Source organism: Narcine bancroftii, chromosome 13 (genome assembly GCF_036971445.1).
Source record: "Narcine bancroftii isolate sNarBan1 chromosome 13, sNarBan1.hap1, whole genome shotgun sequence".
Taxonomy (NCBI): domain Eukaryota; kingdom Metazoa; phylum Chordata; class Chondrichthyes; order Torpediniformes; family Narcinidae; genus Narcine; species Narcine bancroftii.
The window spans coordinates 77,737,509-77,764,231 of record NC_091481.1 but is presented as its reverse complement, the minus strand read 5'-3'; the positions used below and the strand labels follow the sequence as shown (position 1 = coordinate 77,764,231).

The 26,723-nt window shown below is 48.3% G+C and overlaps 1 protein-coding gene across 1 annotated transcript; it reads left to right on the top strand.

Annotated features, from left to right (window-relative positions):
• Positions 1-452: 452 nt before the first annotated feature.
• On the top strand, positions 453-26,723 carry LOC138748076 (dynein axonemal assembly factor 10-like). The gene is given in 13 exon segments (XM_069907769.1): positions 453-702; positions 1,700-1,959; positions 2,640-2,718; positions 3,818-3,966; positions 16,295-16,394; positions 19,224-19,367; positions 22,137-22,238; positions 22,926-23,041; positions 24,330-24,464; positions 25,635-25,681; positions 25,683-25,718; positions 25,817-25,956; positions 26,539-26,723. Coding segments are annotated over 13 exon segments (1,743 nt in total).

The following is a 26,723-nucleotide window of genomic DNA, read 5'->3' as shown; positions in this document are numbered from 1 at the left end:
ATCAACTCACCTGAGGGGTTGCGTTACTTGCGCTAAGTAGAAATTCTGCTGTGCCCGCAGGAAAAGGAATCTCAGGGTTGTACGTGATGTCATGTGCGTACACCAGTGTTTCTCAACCAGGGTTCCGTAAGCGGTCACTAGGAGTTCTGCGAGTAACCGTGATAAATGGGCTAATGCATTTTTGTTTAATTTTATATTGGTAGTTTTACTATACACGGACGGCATATTGTTGGAAAATCCTTGGTTATTATAATAAAGGCTTCAGCCTCATTATTTAAAATGAAAATCTCGGTGTGAGGTCTCATAAATGAGCAGTATGATTTTTTTTCTGCATTGCCAACAAATTTGACAAAAAAAGGGGTCATTTTTTCCTTAAACGAGTTCTCCGAAAAAAATATTTTATGTTAACCACGTGAACGACGATAAAAATATAAAAGAGATAGATATTAATAATGGGATATTGTAGCGGCCGGGTAGCGGGCGCACAGCGCGGTATCATGAACTGTCGTCGGCGTGGTACTCACCTAATGGACCGCACACAAATGATAGTGAGTGCCGAAGAACGGCACGTTCATCTGCTGAGGCTCCTGCCAGAAAGGCGCAGGAGACTCACAAGGCTTGATTTAAACCCTGCCTGTCTCGTGGGTTGGCAGCAAACCCGTGGCGACGTCCCACTGTGTCCCGTGGAGCTCGGGACATGCAGTATATAAAAGAAGCTTGTAAACTCTAAATAAATCAGTCTCGAGATGACCAGTCTGGCGTGTGTTTGTATTACTTTAGTAGCTCTACTGTAGTAGCCACTACAATATAATAATTTTTATGCAGGGGTTCCCTGAAACATGAAAACTATTTCAAGGTTAAAAAGGTTGAGAAACGCTGACAATAAATCTGAACTTCGAGGTTGTCCCACTCTTTGGTTCCAGGGTTAAACCTGCAGCCGGTCTTGTTGGTTTCACTGTTTCCATCTCTTCTACCCACTTCTTAATTTGCTCTCTAATCTACCCCTATAGTGGTCTCTCCCTCTAACCCCTCTTCATACCTTCTGTTTCATGTCACTGGATTTTGCTTCCTGAACACTTTTGGGTGTATTTTACAGATTTTGGGGTGCTGATTAGGAAAATCACCTTAAATTTTTTTTTCCTATTGCACACTGTTTCTTAGATACAAGCTATTTTTGTGAATTCCTGTCATATTTTAAGTCTACTTCAAGCAGGCAAAACCGTGAAGGGCCAACATGTCATTGAAAATGCATTATCTGCATTCATACTTGGACGTCTTCCCCGCTGATCTCGGTGTGGTCAGTGGCGAACACGGTAAAAGGTTCCACCAGGGTATTGCGACTGTGGAAAAGCAGTATCGGGGTAACTGGAATCCGTTGATGCTGCCCCACTATTGTTGGACACTAACACGAGAGGCGTCAGTTGCCAAATGCAAACGAAAATCAACGGCAAAACACTTTTAGGTCAGTTGAACTAACGCAATGAGTCAGCGTCGTTATGCAATTAAACACGCTGAATTCAATAAAAGTTCATTTAATGTTTCTCCAACTTCCTACAGCAAATTTGAAATTATCTTCATGTTATCTATCCTAATCCCTTATTTTTTTTCAAGAAGCAAATTTTTGGAAAAAAAATGTTGCCAATGCTCGAGATTCCGATGTCCGCAGTCCCCTATAATGATCCAGTGAACTCACCTCCAGTTCTCTCGTCTAAACTATTCCCGCTCATACTTTTCCTGGGACACGGCTTCCCACCATGTAATTGGATCCTGGATTTTCTCGCCTCCAGACCACATTCAGTGAGGATTGGTAAAAACATCTCCCACACAACCTCCATTAGTACCGGAACGCCACAGGGCTACGTTCTTAGCCCCCTGCTCTACTCACTTTACACCCACGACTGTGTGGCTCAGTACAACAGCCACACCATCTGCAGGTTCGCTGACGATACCACGGGTTGTGTAAAAAGGGGCGATGGGTCAGGATACAGAAGGGAGTCTTGGCTGAATGGTGCACCAACCACAACCTCTCACTCAATGTCACCAAGATGAAGGAGCTGATTGTTGACTTCAGGAAGGGAAAACCAGAGGCGTACGATCCAGTGATCACTGGGGGAATCAGGGGCAGGGAGGGCAGAAAGTTCTTGGGAGTCACTATCTTGGAGGATCTTTCCTGGACCCTACACACTAATGGCATTGTGAAGAAGGCACATCAGCGCCTCTACTTCCTCAGGACTTAAGGACATTGGAAACCCCAGCAAATTTCTACAGAGGTGCGGTGGAAAGTGTGCTGATGGGCTGCATCACCAACTGATACAATACCCCAGAGTAAAAAGCCCTGCAAAAAGGCAGTGGACACAGCCCAGGGCATCACAAAACCATTCCACCATCAAGAACATCGACAGGGAACGCTGCCGTCAGAGAGCAGCAGCAATCATCAAGGATCCTCACCACCCAGCACATGCTCTGTTCTCGCTGCTGCCATCAGGAAAGAGGTATCGATGCCACAAGACTCGCACCCACCAGGTTCAGGAACAGCTGCTACCCCTCCACCATCAGATCCCTCAATGACAAACTCATTTAAGGGATTCCTGTGCACATTATTGATTTTTTCCCTCTCTTTCTCTCTCCCTGTATTGCAGTTTGTTTACATGTGCAATTCTTTTTTTGCAATACCAGCAAGTGGTCATTCTGTCTGGCCAGCAGGAGAATCTCAGGTCTGTATGTCATGCCATGTATGCCCTCTAAAGGATGTCTTCTGGGGAAGAGGGGAGGAGGGGGAAGAGGGGGGAGGAGGTGGAAGAGGGGAGGAGGGGAAAAAGGGGAAAGGGGAAGAGGAAGAGGAGGGGAGAAGGGAGGAGGGGAGAAGGGAGGAGGGAGGAGGGGAGAAGGGAGGAGGGGGAGGGAGGAGGGAAGAGGAGGGGGAAGGGGAGAGGAGGGGAGAAGGGAGAGGAGGGGAGAGGAGGAAGAGGGGGAGAGGAGGGGAAGAGGAGGGAAGGGAGGGGGAGAGGAGGGGGAGGGGAAGAAGGGCGAGAGGAGAGGAGGGAGAGAGGAGGGGGAGAGGAGAGGAGGGGAGGGGAGAGGAGAGGGGGAGAGAGAGGGGGAGGGGGAGAGAGGGAGGGATGGGGAGAGAGGGGGAGAGAGGGGGAGGGGAGAGAAGGGGAGGGGGAGAGGAGAAGGGGATGGGGAGAGAGGGGGAGGGGGAGAGAGGGGGAGGGGGAGAGAGGGGGGAGGGGGAGAGAGAGGGGAGGGGGAGAGAGGGGGGAGGGGGAGAGAGGGGAGGGGAGAGAGAGGGGAGGGGGAGAGGGGGAGAGAGGGAGAGGAGGGGCCAGACAGGGCCAAGGAGTTGAGCCCGAAGCGGAAGCGGAGAGACGGGCTCCACCTCCCTCAAACTTTTCCCTCCACTCGTGTCCCTTTCCAACGTGACTCCTTCCAAAATCAGAGGTGGGGGGAGGGGAGAGAGTTGGGGGGGGGAGAGAGAGAGCTGGGGGGGAGAGAGAGAACTGGTGGGGGGAGAGAGAGCTGGGTGGGGAGAGAGAGAGCTGGGGGGGGAGAGAGAGCTGGGGGGGGAGAGAGAGCTGGGTGGGGATAGAGAGAGCTGGGGGGGAGAGAGAGCTGGGGGGGGAGAGAGAGCTGGGGGAGGGGAGAGAGTTGGGGGGAGAGAGAGCTGGGGGGAGGGGGGTTTGCACTTTTCTGTCGTGAAGTTGGGGGAAAGTTTTTTGAAGTAGGACGGCGTATCCGTGATTTGTCTCGGCGGTGAAGGGTCTCCCCGTGTCCTCTCCGCGGGGGGTGGGAGCCCCACTGGCTTGACGTCGAACAGCCCCGCCCCTGGCTCATCGGAAACTGCCCCTCATCCCGTTCGGGACCCTCTGGGTTCACTGCAGCAACCGCTTCATGTGCGTGGGATCGGCCCCCGGGGTGGTCAGTGTGAACGGGACAGCGAGCGGGGACATCAGAGACGGTAACGATGCGGCTTCGTGGGGAGGGGAGGGGGAAGGTTCTAGGGGGAAGGGGATGGAACAGCAGGAAGGTTGCATTTGTCTATGGGGTGGGGGGTGGAGGGCAGCAGAAGATATAACACTAGGAAGGTTGCATTTGTCTATGGGGTGGGGGGTGGAGGGCAGCAGGAGATATAACACTAGGAAGGTTGCATTTGTCTATGGGGTGGAGGGGGAGAGGGCAGCAGGAGATCTCACAGCAGGAAGGTTACATTTGTCCATGGGGTGGGTGGGAGGGGGTGGAGAATGCTGACTGAAGGTGCTTTCAAACTGCCTTGTAAAATGAGGTTAACCCCGGACAATTTGCCCGGTTAGCGCCCTACTCACAAGGCAGCTTGAAAGGGTCCGACCCAGTTAGCGCCACCCAAAGTCAACCGGGTCCCTGCCCTGGAGGTAGTCAGGGAACCTTGTTAAACTGACCCAGGAAACCCTGGCTCAAGGTGGGGGGAAAGTGGGGTTGCTGCCAGATCCCAAGGTTGGAGAAGTGGGGGAAAGGGGGTGAGAGGTCACTGCCACAGGGGAGGAAGTGCCACAGGTTTGGGGGGGCGGTGCCCGATTGACGGTGGGTGGGAGACTGGCAGCTGGTTGGGGGGGAGGAGACTGACAGATGGTGGGGGGGGAACGGAGAGACTGGTTTCGTGACGCATCACCCACCGCATAATCACGGGGGGCGGATCCCCCTTAAATCACCGAGCTGGTGATTTACTGGGTCTATCCCCCCTCAGCTTAAAAAGTGCTGGAGTCATCTTGGCCCCACTAATCACATCTGGATCCCAGGAGGGTTACCCGGGTACTGCAGCTTAAAAGCACCAAGGTTTCCTAGAACAATGGCCCACTGATCCCGTTTCCATTCACTGACAAAATCTGACTGGCTGATTAATTTTCTCCATTGTAGTTGAGGGGGTTAATGTTATGGGTGCTGATTTCACACGCTGGGGAGACTTCCAGTGAAGTTTTCACCAGCCCTGCTACCCGTCAACATCCACTCACACAAAAATATTCAAAGTTTATTATCCTAACACCACATACAACCCTGAGATTCTTTTTACCAAGCAGAATTGAGGAAGGAGATGGTGCAGGGGAGATTGATTCCAGAGCTGAGGGGGTCGGATTGAGTCATCTGGGACTGTACTCACTGGAATTTAGAAAAATGAGAGGGGATCTTATAGAAATGTATAAAATTATGAAAGGCAAAGATAAGATAGAGGTAGGTAAATTGTTTCCATTGGTCGGGGAGTCCAGAACTAGGGGACATGGTCTGAAGATACAGGGAATAGATTTAGGGGCAGATGAGGAGGAACTGCTTTTCCCAGAGGGTGGTGAATCTGTGGGCCCTGAGGTGACCTCAGTTAATAAATTTAAGACCAGGTTGGATAGATTTTTACATAGTTGGGGAATTAAGGGATATGGTGAGGCTGGTAGATGGAGATGAGCCCATCGTTAGATCAGCTATGATCTCATTGAATGGTGGAACAGGCTCGACGGGCCGGCTCCTGTTCCAATTTGTTATTTTCTTGTGTTCTCCTTGTTGGTAAATGTTAACAAAAAGGAAAAGTATAAACAAACTGACTGTGCAATACCGAAAAAAAAATTCATTCATAAACAATGTGCAAAGTAAAAGTCCTTAAATGAGTCCCTGAGTTTGTCGTTGAGTGTCCTGATGGTGGAGGGGGAGCCGCTGTTCCAGAACCTTTTTCCTGATGGCAGCAGCGAGAACAGAGCGTGTGGTGTGGGTCCTTTGATGGTCGCTGCTGCTCCCCGATGGTAGTGTTTCTTTTAGATGCTCTCGATGGCGGGGAGGGTTTTACCGGTGATGTCCTGGGCTGTGCCCATGACCTTTTGAAGGGCTTTGAACTCAGGGCCCTGGGTGCCTCCCCCCCGCCCCATGATGTAGCCGATCAGCACACTTTCCACCACACCTCGGTAGAAGCTTGCCAGGATTTCCGATGTCATACCGAACCTCCACAAACTCCTGAGGAAGTGTATTGGAAGTATATATCGGGAGAGTCGGATCAGCGAACTGATTGAGAAACAGGAAAACTTCAGATAGTGGCATCCTAAGCAACGATGACCTGCTGAATGGGTAAAACCATTTCTCCCCACGTTCGCTGATTGACCCACTGCTTGCTGACAGAAGGATTGTTCGAGAGACGTGACAGCCACCATTTGCTCACTCACCAGGAACCTGTGAGCATTTTGGGTGGTGCCAGCCCCGCTGGGCTCCTGACCTCGTCACAGCCTTGGCCCCAGGAGCTGATTCCAAAGGCAGGTGAGTGTCAGGGCAGCTTTTGCACAAGTGCTCCACCAAGGGTTGGGAGTCATCCTGTATCAAGGCTTGTGCATGTCGCAAGAGCAGATCTTGTTACCAGAGTTCAGGCGTCTCATCTCCGCAATATTATTGGGCAAGGGTTTCTCAGGGATGTGTTCAATCTGTATCTCCAACAGCTTTCTTGATGATCTTCGTCTAGGTTAGATGGCGTCAGCACTGAATCAGGCCATTCCACCCATTAGGTCCATGGTGCCCATTTTTTTGCACTAGTCCTACCCCAACCCATCCCCACATTGTGCGGCACGGTTGGCTTAGCGGTTAGCGCAACACCTTTACAGCGCCAGCGATCAGGACTAGGGTTCAAATCCCACAAATCTGTAAGGAGTTTGTGTGTTCTCCTCATGCCTGCGTGGGTTTTCTCCGGGGGTTCCGGTTTCATCCCACCATTCAAAAACGGTCATTTGGGTGAAAATCGGGTGGCACGGACTCATGGACTGAAATGGCCTGTGCATCTACATATAAATAAATTCTCGTCATCTCCACCATTCACTATGGGCACGAGTGTAAATTTACAGTGGAGAATGTGCAATGATCCTGTAAACCTGCTTGTCTTTGGGGATGACAGGGGACACAATTGATCGCGGGGGGGGAACACGCAAACTCCACGCAGACAGCACCCGAGGTCAGGATTGAACCCGTGTCTCTGGGGCAGCGAGGCAGCATCCCTTCCAACTTTGAAGTCCCTCATAGTAAAGACGCTGCAGAAACTCAGCAGGTCAAACAGTGTGCTTTCTATCGCAAAGATAAAGATTTTGTGACTCGCAGCTATCATCAACGACCCACCTAGCGCACGCTCCATTCTCGCTGCTGCCATTGGGAAAGAGGTCTAGGTGCCACAAGACTCGCACCACCAGGGCTGCTCCCCCTCCACCATCAGACTCCTCAACGATAAGCTCAATCGAGGACTCATTTAAGGACTCTTATTTGTGCACTTTATTGATTTTCTTTTGTTCTCTCTGTAGTGCCCAGTCAGTTTGTTTAGATTTGTTATCTGTTTACAGTTCCTTGATTACATGTTTACGCTATATACAGTTTATTTTTTGCACTACCAATTGGCTGTAATTCTGCCGTGTCCACAGCAAAAAAGGATCTCGGTCGAATGTGATGTCATGTATGTTCTCTGACAGTAAATATGAAATTTTGTTCATGACCGGTACGGACTTGAAGGGCCGACATGGCCTGTTTCCGTGCTGTAAACGGTTATATGGTTATATAATAAGTTTTAATAATGATTCAAAACCAACTTTTTGGGCTATGAAGGGCTGAAGCCCAAAATGTTGGTTGTGTATGTTTATCTGTGCAATATAAAGTACGATGTTTGACCTGCTGAGTTTCTCCAGCGTTGTGTTTTTACTTCAGTCACGGCGTCTGCAAAATTTTGTGTCTTAACTCCAGCCGAGTTGCCCACATTCATGAACTGACACAAATAAATCCATGCCACGCGATAGGAGAAAATCAACCCATGGGGGATAGGGGGGAGGAGGACGTCCTTCTGACCAGTCACATCATCATCTCCTGATCCCCCTACGACTTTTCAGCAACACGAGGGTCACGTTGGAAGTGGGATGCGACGTGCTGTTCCGTTTGCAAGGCTGAGAGCAGCTGTGACAGCTTTGGAGCAGCTCTACACCCTTTCGGATGCTGGTGGCACACCGACCTCTAGGTGGTGATGAAGTCCCCTGATTTGAAGCAGGGACCTTCTGATCAGTTTGTGGGCAGTGATGTCGCCTGCGGGGCCAACCATGAGTTCCTCGCGTCAGGGTCATTCTGCCGCCAGGTTACAGGGGAAGTGGCGGCCAGTAAATATCCGTCCCGTCACCGCCCAGGGCCAGCTGTCTGCGACTAGTGTGGCAAGAGTTATGTATCCCCTCTTCCTCCCATTGGTGATTTCATAAGGTTATTTTGTTTCTTGAAACAATTCACGAGATGATACAGTGGCTACAGGAAGATAAAATGTGATAAAATCATTTAAAATGTATCAGCATTCCCTTAAAATAGTTAGAAGTCTTGCCTATTTAATCACCCATTCTGCATCAATCCTACATTTTGTGTTAGTACGTAGAACACTACAGCACAGTACAGACCCACAATGTTGTTGACGCCCAAAAAACAGCCCTTCCTAGCTCGTAACCCTTCATTTTTCTTTCATCCATGCACCTGTCTTAAATGCCCCTAATATTCCAGCCCCCCACCACCACCACCCCGGCAATGTATTCCAGGCACCCACAACTCCTAGTGTGGACAAACCTACCTCCCCTAAACCTTCCTCCCTGCACTTTGCACACATGCCCTCTGCCCCGGGAAACAGGTGCTGGCCGTCCACTTTACCTATGCCTCTCAGAATCTTGTACACCCTTTTTAAGTCACCTCTCATCCATCCAGGGTTGGTGCCGGGGAGGGAGTGTGGGGAGGGATCCACGGGCATTTCCCTCCCCCACCCCGTGAGGTGCTGTGCCCCCCCCCATACAGTCATGGCCATCGCTCGCCGACAGACCCGCCCCCACCACCTCCAGCGTCACTAGCGCCTAGCTTGATGCCCGCTAGCGACTCTCCACCCGGCCCCTTAACTTGCGTATGTCAAGCGACACTAGTGGCGAATGGCGCTTGACTCCATAAAAGCAGCGCTCTTGGCATCTACATCAGAAAGGGGCGGATGAAGGTAACAGCACCCCCCCACCACTGAGTGAGTTTATGAGGGTCAACCCCCCAACCTGTTAATGCCCCCCCTCTAACACACGTTCTGGCACCAACACTGTATCCATCTTCACTCCAAAGAGAGAAGTCCCAGCTCCGCTAATCTTGCCTCTTCAGATATTTTTGCCAATCCAGACAACATCCTGGAAATCTCCTCTGCCCCACCACTCCACATGGCTTCTGCTTTCTTCCTGTAATGCAATGACCAGAACAGAACACAATATTCTAAGTGTGGTTTCACCAGAGGTTTATAGAGCTGCGACATTACCTCCTGAACTCAATCCCCCGACTAATGAAGCCCAATGTACCAATATCCTATCAACCTGCATAACACGTGCCCCACATACCCACCTCCCCCCTTCTCCGAGCTTTCACTCCACTTCCCCACCCCTCCCCCCCCCCCCCCCCATCCCCACACATCAGGGCCAATTAACCCTTCAACCCTTTCAGTTCTGGTCAGTATTTTCCTTCAAAATGACCAGTTAAAAGGAGCTGCCATTACAGATTAAAGTGATATATAATGTGGATGCTAAAACAGATTTTGAGGGCAAAACGTATATCAATAATCTGTCAAACCCATCCTTTTTTCCATCCATCTATCTTTCAAAATTTGCAAAGTTTCGCGGATTAACGAATCGCATTCCAACGAGGCTTCCCTGTGTAGAGAACTTTTTTTTTAAATCTGCAGTTATTACCAGATTTAACTTAGTGTAATTTTGCTCTCCCTTAAACCTCTAAAATGTTTGTTAACAAGAGATTATATTCTCAATAAGTAATCTTTAGAAAATAATAGCAAATTTATATCTAATTGCTCAACTTTTCTTTGGCTTGGCTTCGTGGACGAAGATTTATGGAGGGGGTAAAAGTCCACATCAGCTGCAGGCTCGTTTGTGGCTGACAAGTCCGATGCGGGACAGGCAGACACGGTTGCAGCGGTTGCAGGGGAAAATTGGTTGGTAAACATTTAAATTTAGGCATTTAGCACAGTAACAGGACCTTCCGGCCCACAAGCTCATGTCACCAAATTAACACCCAATTAACCTACAAACCCCATACACTTTGAAGTTACTGGAGCACCCGGGGGGAACCCCACACAGACACGGGGAGAATGCAGAAACTCATTACAGTCAGTGCGGGATTCGAACCCAGGTCGCTGGCGCTGTAACGGCGTTGCGCCAATTGCTACGCTGACCGTGCGCAAACAAACCACAACGTATTTCTAACAAACAGTACGAATGACTATGTTTTAGGGAATCTGCACAAGAATGTAGTTCCAGTGTCCGTAAGAACTGCATGGCAAACTCCACCTCCCTTCCCCCTTGCGGGAATTGGAAACTGGGAGCAAAATTTATAAGTGTTTTTCAAAACAGGTTTTCTCAAAAGGCCTGCATCTTTGGTGAAAGAAGTGTGTGCACTGATGAAGAAAATGCTGCTAATCTTCAATACAGTATACCTGTGCTCTTCAGCCTACAATGGTTCCGGCAAACCCATCATAAGTCGAAAGAGAATCCCACACCTACCATTTTTTATAACTTAATTTTGAATATCTTTATTCCACACTGAAACAAAAACATGAACCTGAGAGAGTACGCAGTCCAATACTCTTGCACGAAGAGACAGTAGCGTACCGCGTATCGCAAACACAGGAACAGATCAGAATTTGAAATTGAAAGTACAGATTTGAACCAATTGTAACTTTGAAAAAGCGCAAGTTGGACCATCCTAAGTAGGGAAACACCTGTATCGAATCTTGGAAAATTTACAACCATTCAGCCCATCAAATTTTCTCTAGTTGCAAAACAGAAGAAATAGCGGCAGGAGTTGGCCTGCTCTGCCTTCCAATAAGATCACGGCTGATCTTGTTCTAGACTCAGCTCATAAGCCTTAATTCCCCACTATTCAAAAATTTATCAATCTGTGTCTTAAATGCATTCAATGAGGCAGCCTCCAGTGCTTTACTGGGCAGAGAATCAATCCCATGGATTCTCCACCCCGTGGGAAACAGAACCTTCTTATAAATGTCCCAAATCTACTCCCCAGAATCTTGAGTGTCCCTAGTCCTAGACTCGCCTCCTTCTAGAGTCACCACATTTAAGTGTCACCCTGCCCAATCTCTCATCCCAGGGCTGGATCTCGAGGTTCCAGCTCCAACTCCACATCCAAGTACTGCCCTTTCCACCCCCTCAGGCCTCCACTCTCTTCTGCCGGGGAAAGAATTCTCAACTCCCTTCGACCAATTGTTTGAAACTCCTTGTCTACTGATTTTTGGGTCGAAGACAATGATAAGTCCCTTCCAGACAGACTGAATATCTTCTACACACAGTTTGATGAGAAGAACAGGCTCCTTGTACAGCCGCAGCTGAGGTAAGGAGAATCTTATCCAGGGTGAATCAACACAAGGCAGTGAGACCAGACAACATACCTGGCCAGGTACTGAAGGACTGAGCAGACCAACTTTTAATACGATCATTCCCCAGAGGCTGTTGGAGAAGCCGTCCTTGCTGGGACTCAACACCCCTCTCTGTGACTGGATTCTGGTCTTCCTAACAGAAAGGCCAGAGTCTGTCCAGGTCAGTAGCAGATGGGCGAGCACCTCAGGGCTGGCTGGGTGCTCAGTCCGCTCCTGTTCATACCACCGACCCATGACTGCATCACCAGATCCAGCTCCAACAGGGTCATTAAGTTTGCAGTGGTTGGCCTGTTCAGGAGCAAATAACAGAGAAGAGGTGGAAAAATCTCGCAAAATGGGAGTCTTAATGTTGACAAGACAAAGGAGATGATCGTGGACTTCAGGAGGACCAGGGATGACCACTCTCCACTACTCGTCAAGACCTTGGAGTTCATTTAACCAGTGACCTATCATGGACACTCAACAGCTCCTCACTTGTCAGGAAGGCCCGACGGCGGCTGCACTTCCTGACAAGACTGAAGGGAGCAAGGCTACCGGCCGCCATCATGTCAACCTTCTATCAAGAGTGTCCTGGCTGGCTCCAACACAGTGCAGTTCGGTTGCTCTAGAGAATTGAATAAGAGGTCAATCCACAGGTCCCCCCACCCCCCACATAGATGTGTTTTACCAGGATCGTTGTCAAAAGAGGACAGAATCAGGGAGGACCCCTGCACACGGCATCTTTCCGCTATCCCCATCAGGGAAAGGAGTATCAGAGCCGCCAAGCTGAGAAACAGCTTCTTCCCACCACCCGAGAGGATGCTGAACGACTGTAAAAGCAACAATCTCCACGACTCTACTATTAATGAATAATATTTATTTTAATGTAGGTACTGTGTAGATATCTGTGTTACCATGTGCGCCTGTTTTGCACTGTTCTGGACCATAGACCGGAGAATGCTGTTGCATCAGGTTTGTCTGGTACATGCGAATGACAAGTAAACTTGAACTGAACTGAATTTTGATGCCGCTGAAAGGGGAAATAAATCATTCCTGCCTCCTCCCTTCCCGTCTTCAGATGATAATAGGCCTTCGAGCCCATGCCGCCCAATTAACCTACAACTCGCGTACGATTCTCCCAAATTAGCTCTGCTCTCTACAGTTCCAAAACGTTGCCGTGTGGTGGCCCCTCGCAGCCCCCGTCGGGGTCTCTCCAAAAATGAAGGACAAGTGCAACGATCCAGCAGTCTCCACGCGCTGCCCTCCGATTGGCCGCAACTTGACTGGCCTATCAAGGAAAGCGGATCGCAAATGCACCAATCAGCACTGAGGGGGCTTTGACCACGCCCCTCAGCTCGAGGATAAAAGCAGGGCTGTGAGCCCAATCAAGCTCAGTGTTAACTACGCTCAACTGGGCTTCATGTCAGGAACAGGCTGTTCTTTCTGCGCTAACCTGTATGCAGCTCTAACCTCTCCTACAACATAGGCCCCGCAGGGCCACAGCTTGCAGCAATGAGCCACAGTTGTATATATTTTTCTGGCCCATAGATTTTCTTGCCCTCGATTTGCTCTCCTAATTTTGTTTTTAATTTCTCCCTGACACCACCTCCGCACCTCTGAGCTCTCTACAACACTGCGGCCGCAGTGTTGACCACGAGCTTCACTTTTGTGGCCCTCTGTGGGCCTTGTCAATGGAGTTGTGGCTGGGGAAACCTCTCCCTGCTTCCCTGCTGTTGAAGTCGTGTCACAGCAGAAAAAAAGCCCCCAGTTCTTCAAATATTTGTGATCTGGTCAACTGCTTCTAGTTCTCAGTTCTGTTGACATGAAAGTGGTTTTGGCTTCACTTTGAGATAAATAGTGTTCTATCATTGGGAAGCCAATTCAAAGAGCTTAAACTTTTGCTTGACATTTATATAAACCAAATATTAAAATTCTCAGTGCATGGAAACCAACAAAGATATTCATAAACTCTAAACCTTATGGGAACTAACTCAAGCGAATGTTCTACTGCAGAACTACAGACCAGCGATTGAGATTTAAGAGATCCTTTGAGCCTTATGAACACATTTTTAACCTTACTGAAGTTTCAGATTTCTTGTCAGAGTATATACGTGACATCACATACAGCCCTGAGATTCTTTTCTCCTGTGGGCGAGGCAGAATGTCCAAAAATTAAACTGTACGCATGCAAACAAATAAAATAACTGTTAACAGATAACTAATGTAAACAAACTGACTGTGCAACAGAGAGAGAGAGTAAAAAAAGCATCAAAGTCCTTTAAATGAGTCCTTTGATTGAGTGAAATACGATGCCGTGATTGTAGTAAAAACTCAGCCGGTCTTTTCAGCATCTATAGAAGACAAAGATACGTCGCCGATGTTTCGGGCCTGAGCCCTTCTTCAAGGAATAAGCAGGATGATCCAGAAGCAGGAAATCTCAGAATTCAGACAATGGGGGAAGAATCCAGACCAACAAAAGGTGTTAATTGGATCTGATGAGGTAAGAATTTATTACGTTTGTTTGAAAGGATACGGAATGAGGAGACAGAGGTAGGGAAAACTGATGGGGTAAGCCAGTAAAGTCAATATTAATGCCATCTGGTTGGAGGGTGCCCAGTTGGAAGATGAGGTGTTGGCCCTCCAATTTACAGGTGGTCTCAGTCTGGTCATGCATGAGATCATGGACAGACATGTCAGCAAGGGAATGGGATGGGGAATTGAAGTGGGAGATCCACGCTATTGTGGCAGACAGAGCTGAGGTACTCAATGAAGTGATCTCCCAGTCTGTGTCCAGTCTCTCAGATGTAGAAGAGTCCACAGCGGGAGCACCGGTTGCAGTAGATGACCCCTGCAGATTCACGTGAGGTGTTGTTTCACTTAGAAGGACAGTTTGGGGCCCCAAATGGTGGTGAGCAAAGAGGTATAGGGGCAAGTGGATCATCTCCTGCGGTCACAGGGGTAGGTACAAAGGGGGTGATTGGTGGGGAGGAGTGGACAAGGGAGTCACGGAGGGAGCGGTCCCTGCAGAAGGCAGAGAGAGGAGGAGAGGGGAATATGCGTCTAGTGGTGGGATCAAGTAAAATTAGGTGGCGGAAATGGCAGAGGAGGGTGTCTTGGTTGCAGAGGCTGGTGGGATGGTCAGTGAAGACAAGAGGAGTCCTGTCCTTGTTGTAAGTGAGGGCGGAGGGGACCAGGGTAGGAAAGCCATGGTGTTTGAAGAAGGAGGACATCTCTGATGATCTGGCATGGAAGTCCTCATCTTGGGTGCAGATATGACGGAGATGGAGGAATTTTGAAAATGAAATCCTTCCAGTGGACAGGGTGGGAAGAGGTATAGTCGAGGTATCTGTAGGAGTTGGTGGGTTTGTAGAAGGTGTCTGTTGAGAGTTTGTTTCCTGAGATGGAGGTAGAGAGGTCGAGGAGAGTGTTGCTAGAGATGGATTTGAGGTCAGGGTGGAAGTTGGCAGCAAAATGAATGAAGTCAACGAGCTCGTGGATGCATGAGGCAGTACCAAAGTGATCATCGATGTGGCAGAGGAAGAGTTGAGGGGCCTTGCCTGTGTTGGCTTGCAGTACAGATTGCTCCATGTAGCCAACAAAAAGGCAGACAGAGCTGGGGCCCACGTGGGTACCTGTGGCTACCCCTCTAACCTGGAGAAAGTGCAGCAAGTCAAAGGAGAAATTTTTCAGCGTAAGGACAAGTTCTGCCATCCAGAGGGTGGAGGGGGACTGGTAGGGTTCTATTGAACAGAAAGAAACAAAAGGCTTTGAGGCCTTTGGTATGGGATTGGATGTCCACAGTAAATGTGAGGCGATCGAGTTCAGGGAACTGGACATTGATGAGGTGATGAAGGGCGTGTAACTGTTCCGGATGTAGGTGGGGAGAGAATGGACCGAGGGGCACAACAGAACCGAGGTTAAGTGGAGAGCATTTCAGTGCGGCAAGAGCACATGGACAGGATGGGTCAGCTGGGACAATAGAGTTTGTGGATATTGGATAGGAGGTAGAAACGGGTGGTCTAGATTACCCCCATTCTTTCTGAGATTTCCTGTTTCTAGCTTATTCTGCTTATCACCTGAAGAAGGCCTCAGGCCCAAAACATCGGTAATATATCTTTGTCTCCGATAGATGCTGAAAAGACTGAGTTCCTCCAGCATTTCAGTTGAGTTTATTGTTGAGGATTTTGATGGTGTTGGGGTAGTAACTGGTGGAGAGAATCTTATGGCATCTTGACTTCTTTCCCAATGATAGCAGCGAGAACAGAGCGTGTGCTGGGTGGGGTGGATCCTTGACAGCAGCATTCCCTTTAGATGTTCTGGATGGTGGGGAGGGTTTTGCCTGTGATGTTCTGGGCTTTTGCAGGGTTTTACGGTCATGGGCATTTGGTTTCCCATTACCTGACTGTGATGCAGCCGGCCAGCCCACTTTCCACCACACATCTGTAGAAATTTGCCAGGGTTTCTGGTGTCGTACCGAACCACCGCAAATTCCTGAGGAAGTAGAGATGCTGACGTGATTTCTTCATGATGCCATTGGCGTGTTGGGTCCAGGAAAGATCCTCCGAGATGGTGACTCCCAAGAACTTAAATTTGCTCACCCTCTCCACCTGCAATTCCCCCAATGACCGCTGGATCTCTAGTGTTCCCAGTAGCCAAACTAGGGCATCTCACAGTATTCTGCATCCAAAGAAAACATTTAGGAAACGTGGCAGAGAGCTTTTTTTTTGCAACATCCCACAAATAATAAACAGGTGAACATGTTGGTTAATTGAGAGAGAAATACAGAGAACAACTAACTTTTTCAAAAGTTTAGCTTACTTTAAAAAAAATGGGGATTACGATAGATAACTTCAAGTCTCAGCTCAAGAAGCCTTCTTTGTCTCATAGATCAAAAACCCGAGAGTCTTTCGATGTGGAACCTTCGGAGCCACCAGCCTGTAGCAGAGATACCTGGCCACAGGCGACTTTGGTGGCAACCTTCACGTCTGATAATGTGCCAGCTGATAGAGCACGAAACTTCACCAGTCACAAGATCACTAGGCATAGGAGCAGAAGGAGGCCCATCGACCCATCAAGCCACTACGCCATTCTAATCATGAGCTGATCCATCCTCCCACTCAGCCCCACTCCCCGGCTTTCTTCCGAACCCTTTATGCTCTGACTAATCAAATACCTGTTAATCTCTGCCTTAAATACACCCAACGACCTCCCTTCCCCAGTATAAGAATTGCCTGATACCGGTGAACTTGGAGGAGCGGGAAGTGAGATTGGACTGTCAATCAAAGAACTTTTCTGAACTTACACACACATTACACTCATGTGTGCTTAGAATTAGAAGGGGGTAAGTTAGGTTAATAGTAATAAGTTAAAGTTTGATCCTGTTTTCGTGTTTAAAGATAGTTAAAAGCAACTTTTGTTTAAGTAACCATTGGTGAATTTCTATTGCTGCTGGGTTTTGGGGTCCTCTGGGCCCAAACACGCAGCCTGACCTGATGTGCATTTCCAGCTTTCTCTGCAGGACTAGACGTGACCAAATGCCTGGAGGAGCATTGATTTGTTGCCAGATTCTACAGTTAGTGCAGAGTACGTTCAATTGCCAAGGATGAGGTTAAGGAATACCTGGAGGTACTTGAAAAGATAGGCCCAAGTCAGCATGGGTTCCTTAAAATAAATCATACCTGACAAACCTATACATTTTGAAGGGATCCCAAGTAGGATGGACAGGGGAGATGCAGGGGATGTTGTGTACTTGGACTTACAAAGGGTCTTCGTCAAGGTGCCACACATGAGGCTGCTAAACAAGATGGGAGCCAATAGAATTACAGGAAGGATACCAGCTAGGGTAGAGCGCAGGTGGGTTGGCAGTAAATAGAAAGTGGGAATAAAGGGATCCTGTTCAGGTTGGTTACCAGTCATGTTCCATAGGGGTCGGTGTTGGGGACGCTTTTTTTACGTTGTATATAAATGATTTGGATTATGGAATAAATAGGCTTTGGTTAAATTTGCAGATGATACCAAAGTAGCTAGTGGGATGGGTGGCGCTGAGGTCACGGAAAGGCTGCAGACACTTGGGTGGATGAGGAGAATGAGCAGGGAGGAGGGAGATGAAATGCAACGTTGGGAAGTGTACGGTCATGCACTTTGGTAGAAGAAATAGACACGGGCAGAAAATTCACTATTCCGAGGTGAAGAGGGACTTTGGGGTCCTAGGGCAGGATACCCTAAAAGTTAACCACCAGGTTGGATTAGCAGTAAATAAACAATGAATGTTGTAACCATATATATAATAATTACAGTACGGAAACAGGCCATCTCGGCCCCTCTAGTCCGCACCAATTTATGTCAACTCCACTAGTCCCACCTACCCACTCCCTGCCCATAACCCTCCAATCCCCTCACATCCATGCACTTATCCAACCTTCTTCCAACCTGCTGCAACCCCCCTCTTCCGGAAGGTAATTCCACTCAGCCACCACTCTGAGTGGAGAAGCCTCCTCTCATGTTACTTCCAAACCTTGGCCCCCTAACCCTTAACATGCCCCCTCGTTCCAATCTCACCTACCCTCGAGGGGAAGACCCTATTCACATCTACTCTGTTTATCCCCCCCTCATAATCTTAAATACCTCTATCAAATTCCCCCCTCAACCTTCTACGCTCCAATGAATAAAGACCCAGTCTACTCAATCTTTCTCCGTATTCTAGATACTGCAGTCCAGGAAATATGTTGGCATTCGTTTCAAGAAGAATAGTGTATAAGAGTAGAGGTGTTGATGAAGCTCTATGGGGCACTGGCAAGACCTCATTTGGAGAACTGTGTGCAATTTTAGAATGGATCTTTGAAAGGATGTGATGATGTTAGAGAGGGCGCAGAGGAGATTTACCAGGATGATTCCTGGAATGCAAAGGCTAATATATGGAGAACGTTTATTGGCTCTTGGACTGTATTCATTGGAGTTTAGAAGAACAAGAGGGGATCTCATAGAAACAATTCAAATGCCGAAAGGATTGGACAGAGTAGATGTAAATAAGATGTTTACCTTGGTGGGTGAATCCATGACAAGAAGGCACGGTCTTAGAATTAGAAATTACTCATTTAAAACAGAGATTTCTTTATCCAGAGGGTCATGGATTTGTGGAATTCGTTGCCACATCCAGCTGTGGAGGCCCGATTTCTGGGGGAGTTTAATGGGGGAGTTTAATGGGGGAGATTCATCGGTATCCAATTAGTCAGGGGATCAAGGGACATGGGGAAAAGGCTGGAACTTGGAACTGGATGTGAGAACAGTTTAGGTCAGGGAAGATTTGCAGAGCAGACTATGATGGGCCGAACGGACAACTCCTGTTCCTTTATCTTATGATTACGCACATACTTACAGTATTTTATATTTATTGTTATTATTTACAGCACGGTGGAAGCCATTTAAACCCATGGTGCCCTATTACACTTGAATTAACCCTGTGTGTTTTTGAACGGTGGAAGGAAGCTGGAGTCCCCGGGGAAAACCATGCAGCCACGGGGAGAACGTACAAGCACCTTACAGAAAGCGTCGGATTTGAACTTGGATCACTAGTGCTGCAAGTGTCACGGTAACCCCAAAATGACCCTCCGATCTCTTTTACCTCTCACCTGAATCATACGCCCTCTAGTTTTAGAATTCCCTACCCTGGGAAAAGGACTGGGACCACTTCTATGATTTTTATGACCCTTGATAAGGTCACCTTTGCTTCAGGGGAACAGTCCCCACCTTTCCAATCTCCTCTCCTTGCTCAGGTTACCAGGGTGACCTCCATGTGAGACTCTTCTGCCGCCCGACAGGAACCTGGAAGCACCCGAGGCTCCCCTCCATACAGCCAAAGCCCATCAAGATATCGTCAACTGCATCGATGGTGTGGGTGGACACGGAATTGGTCTGAGTGCCCCGGAAATTGTCACGGGAAGCAGGGACGGAGAGTGCTTGAGTTAATACTGGCGGCAGCAAAGATACTCGGGCAGGACATCCCTCAAACCTTCAGGGAAATGTAGAGAGATGGCAGGGGAATGGGTAAGGGAGGAACAATCCATCAGCCATGATTTGGATAGCAGGACAGGCTCGATGGGCTGAATGGCCTAATTCTGCTCCTACGTCTTTTGGTTTCCTGCTCTAAATGCTTGATGTGAATAAAGTTACACAACTGTACAGGGCTGACTAATAAAATAAATCATAGTCCCGAGGAGATGAAGATAAATCACCAACGTTTTGGGCCTGAGCCCTTCCTCAAGGTGTGAGCAAAAAGCAGACAGGCGTCTCGATAAAGACTGGGGGGAGGGGAGGGGGGAAGGAATGGGAGGGGAAGGAGTTCAGACCAAAGGGAGTAAATTGGATGTGATAAGAGGTGAGGTGAGAATTGGTGACAGAGAGAGAGGGAGAATTAGAGGAAAGGTAGAAAGTAAAACATGAAACTCTGTAGTCACCGTGGTTGAAGTAAAAATATAATGCTGGAGAAACTCAGCAGGTCGAACAGTGTCCTTTATACAGCAAAGGCCAAGACACAAGCCCAAAACGTTAGTTTCTTTGCTGTATAAAGGACACTGTTCGACCAGCTGAGTTTCTCCAGTGCTGAGTTTTTACCTAGAGGAAAGGAGAGGAGGGATGAAGATGGGGGGGGTTGGTTTATCAGAAACTGGAGAAGTCCGATGTTAATGCCATCCAGATGGAGGTGCCCAGATGGGAGACGAGGCATTGTTCCACCGATTTCTGGGTGGTCTCGGTCTGGCGGTGCGTGAGACCACAGATAGACATGTCGGCAAGGGAATGGGAGCAGGAAATTGAAAGGGGTGGCCTCTGGGAGATTTACACTACTGCAGCGGAAAGAACCGACTAATTCCTAGATCTTTGAATAAACTGGGGCGATATGACGAGCCTCGTGCCCACTGGGCATAGATAAGCAAGGGATCCAGTGTACGTTGGTACACTGGTCAAGGGAGGGAGCGGCCTATTCTTTGGACTGAGATTAAGCCTCCAAGTTGTGGGTTGGGACTCAAGTGACGCACCCTGCTCGTTGAGTGTGATAGTACAGATTCTATCTCCAATGTGTATATGTACAGATTGTAGTGTAGGATGATTGTGATTGGCTGAGAGCATAGCCACACCTACTGGCAGGTCTTAGACCAGGTCATTCTGGACTGGTCGACCTACATGTGATATGCTCCAGTCTTTTAGTTAATAAAATTGTAGAGCGCGTCGAAAGAACCAAAAACCAATATTCTCCACCTTTAATTATGACATACTGTATCAGCCTGGTAAACTCAATGACCCGCCAGATGCGCTCTCCAGGGGTACTTGCACCAACATACAACTGGACAGGCTGCAGAGACTCCACGAGGAGCTCTGTCATCCAGGGGTCACTAGATTCGCGCAATTTTCAAAGCTCGCAACCTGCCCTACACGGTCAAGAAGATTCACTCCATGACCCGAGCCTGCCCGGAGTGCACTGAGTGCAAGCCCCACTTCCATCTGGAGAACACCCATGTCATCAAAGCCACCCATCCCTTTGAGCGTCTCAGCATGGATTTCAAGGGGCCCCTACCGACCAACCGTAATACCTACATCATTATGGCCATCGATGAGTACTCCCACTTCCCATTTGCTGTGCCCTGCTCAGATATGACTGCCTCCTCAGTCATAGAGGCCCTGCACAGCATCTTCGCCATCTTCGGGTACCCCAGTTACATCCACAGTGACAGGGGATCCTCGTTTATAAGCGTAGAGCTGCAGCAGTACCTTCTTGAGCATGGTATTGCTTCAAGCAGGACCGCCAGCTATAACCCACATGGTAATGGGCAAGTCGAAAGAGTGAATGCCACCGTCTGGAAAGCAGTTACGCTTGCCCTTGGTCCAAAGGTCTCCCCACCTCTCGCTGGCAGTATAGCCACATACTGGCAGGTCTTAAAGGATTGCTTCTAACCAGACCTGGTCATTCTGAACTGGTCGATCTACATGTGATACGCTCCAGTCTTTTAGTTAATAAAAGCCTTGGTTTGGATCAACAAGTCTTTGGTTCTTTTGACGCGCTCTACACTGAGTGAAGACGAGACTGGAGGGGCATCTCACCAGAGCACTGGGTACAGTGCTGGTCACCGGTCGATGCAAAGGAATGTGACTGCTTTGGAGAAGGTGCAGGAGAGGTTCACCAGCAAGGGAGTTTTTTACTTTTGGGAGAGATTGCTTAGACTGGGGTTGTTTTTGTTGGTGCAGAGGAGACCAAGAGGGGAAATGAAGGAGCTCCACAACATTATGAGGGGCTTAGACAGAGCAGAATTCAGAAAACAATCCCCATTGCAGAGGTGTAGAAGGTATCAGATAAAGGTAAGAGGAATTTTCATCTGGAGAATTGTTGGATTGTAGTTTATGCTGGTCTAGTGGGTGATAGCAAGATGAGCACTTGAGTGTTGTCAAGGCTTCAAAGACAATGGACCAAGTCCTGGCAAATGGGAAGAATAGAGATGGGTCCTGGGTGGTCAGCATGGAGATGATGGGCTTATGAGTCCATGATAGAATGCCTTCGGTGGGAATGGAGAAAGGTCGGTGGGAAGAGGTCGAATGAACAGAGGGACCAGCACCACCCCATCAGCTCAGGCCAGACTGTCGACAACGCCGTTGGGGAATTGAACGAAGCAGTGGCCGCACCCGACGGGCCTGCCGGCGACACGACTCTGGCAACCCCAATCCAGGGCACTTCTCCTTACAGGGACGGTCAAGGTCTGGGACTCGCGGCAGAAGGACCTTCCCGTGGCCAACATGACGCCAGCGGAGGGATTCAACAGGAGAGACTGTTGGACGGTGGCTTTTGGTGAGATGTTGTACGTCAAATGCCACATGTTTACACACGCACATACATCACACCCTTCCGATATGTTTACACACACACATACATCACACATACACCACACCCTTCCCACATGTTCACACAGACATACATCACACATACACATCACACCCTTCCCACATGTTTACACACACCCCACATGTTTACACACACTCTTCCCTCATGTTTACCCACATACTCATGTCCACACATTCACTCTCTTTCCACATATTTACACACACACACACACACACACACCCTTTCCACACATTTACACACACATAAATTCTTAACACATTTATGCAAACACTCATGTACACACCCCTACCCTTTCCATATGTTAACACACGTGCCCTTCCCACATATGCAGTCAAATTCCCTCATATCCTATACACTCTCATGCACGAATTTTTTTTCACTCACTCACACACACACATGCTCACACAAACACGCAGACACACATACCCAGACACCACACACGCGCGTACACACACAGTTAATTTCCCTTCATATCCTGTACACTCTCATGCATATGAATTTTTTCTTTCTCTTTCTCTCTCAAACACATACACAGACACACACGCACACTCACACATACATACATATATTCACAGACACATGCACACTGACACGCGCGCACACAATAAAGATCATTGTTAGGCTGGTTTTCAGGTCATGCGTGCACTCAGTGGGATCGCTGTGTTTGCGCTGGATACGACAACGGGGACATAAAACTCTTTGACTTGCGGAACATGGAGATTGGATGGGAGACGGATGTCAAGAGCGGGGTGAGTTGGAACCGATCCCGTGGGTTGATATAATACGACCATAGCTGTTGTCATTTCACTCTGTGACAGGAGACTGAGAGTTCAGTCCCTGATCTGGCCTGATGGTGAATGTCCTAACTGAAGGCAGTTTTAGCGCCTGCCTAGTTGACATCAATTCACTGCAGTGAATAGTGTCTGTTCCCCAATGCTACCACGCTTTTGATATTTCAACAGGGACCACACTTGCGTAAATATTTTTACGGCTTTACAGAACTCTGAGAATCCTAAATGTAAATCACTCCTTGCAGAGACGCCTGGTAGGCGGGTAGATATGGCCAGTAACTTCCTGAGATTGAATAGTTTGATGGTGATGAGTTTGTTGTCATACACATTGTACAATGTACACATGCACTGAAATTCCTACTTGCTGCATCCGAACAGGTACTTGGAAACAACGACTTTGATGATAAATTTGGGGTGGCACAGTTAGTGCTCGAATCTGGCGCTGTCTATAAGGAGTTTGCATGTTCTCCCTGTGTCTGCGTGGATTTTCCCCGAGGGCTCTGGTTTCTCCCACTGGGGGTTGGAGGTTAATTGGTGGATTTGAGCCGCACGAGCTTGTGGCCCAGAAGGGCCTGTTACTGTACTGCAAGTCTAAATTTTCAAATTTAATTTAAACTACAGTAATTGGATAAAATGAAAAGAGACATTTCATTGGAATACATAAGTAATAAACATTCACAGTAATCCCAGTTCAAATAATGTGGACAGACCTTTGGTGGGGAACAGTCCCTGATTAAAGGACCAGAGGGAGGTTCAAGAGCCTGACGGCTGTTGGAAAGAGAATCTTCATGAACCCAGAGGTTCTGGTTTTCAGATGCCTGTACCTTCTGCCCAAAAGTAGCAGAGAGAAGAGGTTGTGAAGGTCCTTCTTGAGGCAGCGCCTCGTACAGCTGTCTGCAATGGATGGGGGGTCAGAACCTGGGATGGACCTGGCTATGTTTGCTACCTTCTGCATTCCTGGAAACTCAAATAACTAAACCAGACCGTGATGCAGCCAGTCAGATTAGTTCCCACAGTGCACCGGTAGATGACTGGTAGAGTTTTTGCCACCCAGTCCCAGTGGCTCCATTCCCACAATTTTGATCACTGCAGCTGAGAAATGTTGCATCTTCTGGAAGTTTATCATTACAGAGAAATTATATCTTGCAAGGAGAGGGAGGGAGGAATGTGCATAAAATGCCATGTAAATGCCACTAAGGTATAACCTTGAAACTCAAAGAAATCTGTGGGCTTTCCTCCCTTGCAGGTGTGCTGTGTGGAGTTTGACGGGAAGGAGACAAGTTTGAATAAAATGGTGGCCACCATCCTGGAGGGAAGGGTCCATGTCTTCAACATGCAGACGGTCAACGCGAACAAGAGCTTTGCAAGTCGGAGCGAGAAGGTGAGTGGCTGCAATATGGCAGGTCGGGGAAGTGTCCACAGTCTTGTTGAGGCTGCGCAGGAAGGACGGGACATCCAACCCGTGAGGTTCACCAGAACAACACTGGAGCCGCAGGATCATGAAGATGGGGAACACACACTGACTCGTGTCGCAGGTTAGTTCGGTTCCCAGTTGAGAGATTGGTAGGTGGGGCTAAAGAAACCTTTTCCTTGCAATTCCTGTTTCTCTTTCCTCTCTCCTTCTCTGTTTAAATTCAACCCCATGGATTTACGAATCCTCAGGAACTATCATTCTTCCGTTACTATTCACCACTGGACTGCACCCAATCATACCTCTACTTGTAGGAAGATGAGCAAAACTGGAGCCAAACTTCCCAGGAGAGGATGGAGTAGATTAACTATCTGTTTGTCTGTCTATCTTTTTATCTTTCAACCAACCTACCTCTCTATCTAGCTATATGGCTATTGTGACAGAGTATATAGAGGTGTTTGGGAGAAAAATTGGGAAAGGTTTGTTAGAGCAGGTCACACCCAAACTCTTTAAAACAGAATTTTTGCAGGAGCTTTTGCAAGAGACTCGTGATGAAGTGTCATCTGCAAAAGACAACAAATGTAACAACAGGCTATAGCAGCTCTGTCTGGAAAACAGAACTTTCTGTCTGGAAGGTCACGTGATAGCAAACACCAGAGGACATCTGTACAAAGTGAAAGGAGGAAAATTTAGGGGAGACATCAGGGGTATGTTTTTTTACACAGAGAATTGTGGGTACCTGGAATGCATTGCCGAGGATAGTGGTGGAGGCTGGAACATTAGGGACACATGATTGAAAGAAAAATAGGTTATTAGTTGGGAGGGTTTTGGTTTTTTTTCAGTGGGTCAGCACAACATTGTGCTCTGAAGGGCCTCTACTGTGCTGTGCTATGTTCTAAGTTCCATCTAAGCACTGGGAGCTCTTGTTTTCTTGTATTCATAGCCAAATCTTGGGGTTACTGGCAAGATGAACAGCTATTGCTCATTACTAACTGCCCTTGAGGTAATGGGGAAGACATTTTCTCAAACCACATAAATCTGTGTTGGGAGTTGTAGGACGCCAACTCCCATTAGAGAGATTTCACACATTATTGCAGTCTTACCAGAGACAAATAACCCACATGCTTTGTTTTTGTTCATCCATACAAATTCACAGCCTGGGCAGCGGGGCATCTGCCCCAGAACCGAAACAGGAGGAGCTGGTAGTCTGCACCTGTGGAAACAGTAAGTCAGCTAACAGTTCAGGTCAGGGGACATGGAGGGAGGGGTGGGAGGGGTGAGTGATGTGCAGAGGGTCTACATTACTTGAATACCGGTTGTAGGTTGGCACAGACCCAAGGGCCGAATGGCCTGTTTTCCAGTGCTGTAACATTTTATGGGTCTGTGACTACATTTCCTCGATCAGGTCTGGTCTATCTGGTAGCACAGTTGGTGCAAGGCTGTTACAGCGCCAGCGACCAGGGTTTGAATCCCATTCTGTCTGGAAGGAGTTTGTATGTTCTCCCCTTGTTTGTGTGGGTTTCCCTTGGGTGCTCCATTTACCTCCCACCCTTGAAAACCCATGGGGGTTGTAGGTTAATTGGGCAGTAGAACCCCATGCCTAATGTCTAAATTAAAAATTTTAAATAAAAATAATTAAATCTGGGAGGGGATGTTAATTCCATCCCAGTCATGGCCAGTTCTCCAAGTCGTGGGGTATGACAACCGAAGGCAGGAAGGTATGTGGACTGGAGAAAATGAATGGTCTCAGGAGTCAGCAGGAAAATGAGAAATGTCCTGCTGTACCATGGACACCTCTGCAGGATAAGTTATCAGTCAATGCAGGGCACTTCTGTCAAAACAAGTCCTGTTCGCTTCCCTGTGCTTGCAGTCAGCTACACCAGGAGACTTCCAAGCACAGGAGGGGTTTGGAATTCTGCTGCCCCAGCCCTACACTGTGAGATTCGTGATGTGGCTTCACCGAGCGCACTGCACGTTCTATGGAGCTGAACTGTGCACCTCTTCCCCCCCTTGTCTTTGACACCACTTGAAATGTCCGAACAAGAGGACAAGGATTCAACAAGTCCCACCCTCCTGAACAGCATCTCCCTTTCCTCGCAACCCATTAGGAGCCTGGATTGGAATACTGACAAGCAAGGCCTCTGTATCGCTGCATCCTTCAACCACAAGGTCCACGTTGTCGTCGTTTGGACCAGCGGAATTTCCAGGTGCAATAGTGGGCAGCATTGA